Below are 266 nucleotides of genomic sequence, written 5' to 3' on the forward strand. Positions count from 1 at the left end.
AATTTGTCCCGGGGTCACCGGAACCCCTGTCGCGCTTGTCATAACCTGCTGACCTTTAACAATGACACACTGCGCTGGGAAAGAAGCACGCCTAGCTACACACCGGGGCAGGTCCAAAGCACATTTGAGGGTGTGCCTCCAAATACCAGCCAGGTGCAGCCTGCAGAGAGAACCGAGGGCAGAGCTCCTGCCTCTAGCAGGCTGCAGCTGGGCAGCTCTTCCACCCCACAGGAGGAGAGGACCGTGGGAGTGGTCTTTAACCAGGA

The 266-nt window shown here is 58.6% G+C and overlaps 1 protein-coding gene across 1 annotated transcript in view; it reads left to right on the forward strand.

Moving 5' to 3' along the window:
* LOC104271446 (activating molecule in BECN1-regulated autophagy protein 1-like) overlaps positions 1 to 266 on the forward strand; it is a 96930-nt gene that overhangs the window by 4523 nt on the left and 92141 nt on the right. Inside the window, 1 exon segment of the mRNA XM_009866113.1 lies at positions 1 to 264. Within this exon segment, the coding sequence (XP_009864415.1) occupies positions 1 to 264 (264 nt within the window).

Source organism: Apaloderma vittatum, unplaced genomic scaffold, assembly GCF_000703405.1.
Source record: "Apaloderma vittatum isolate BGI_N311 unplaced genomic scaffold, ASM70340v1 scaffold1423, whole genome shotgun sequence".
In the NCBI taxonomy this organism is placed as follows: Eukaryota; Metazoa; Chordata; class Aves; order Trogoniformes; family Trogonidae; genus Apaloderma; species Apaloderma vittatum.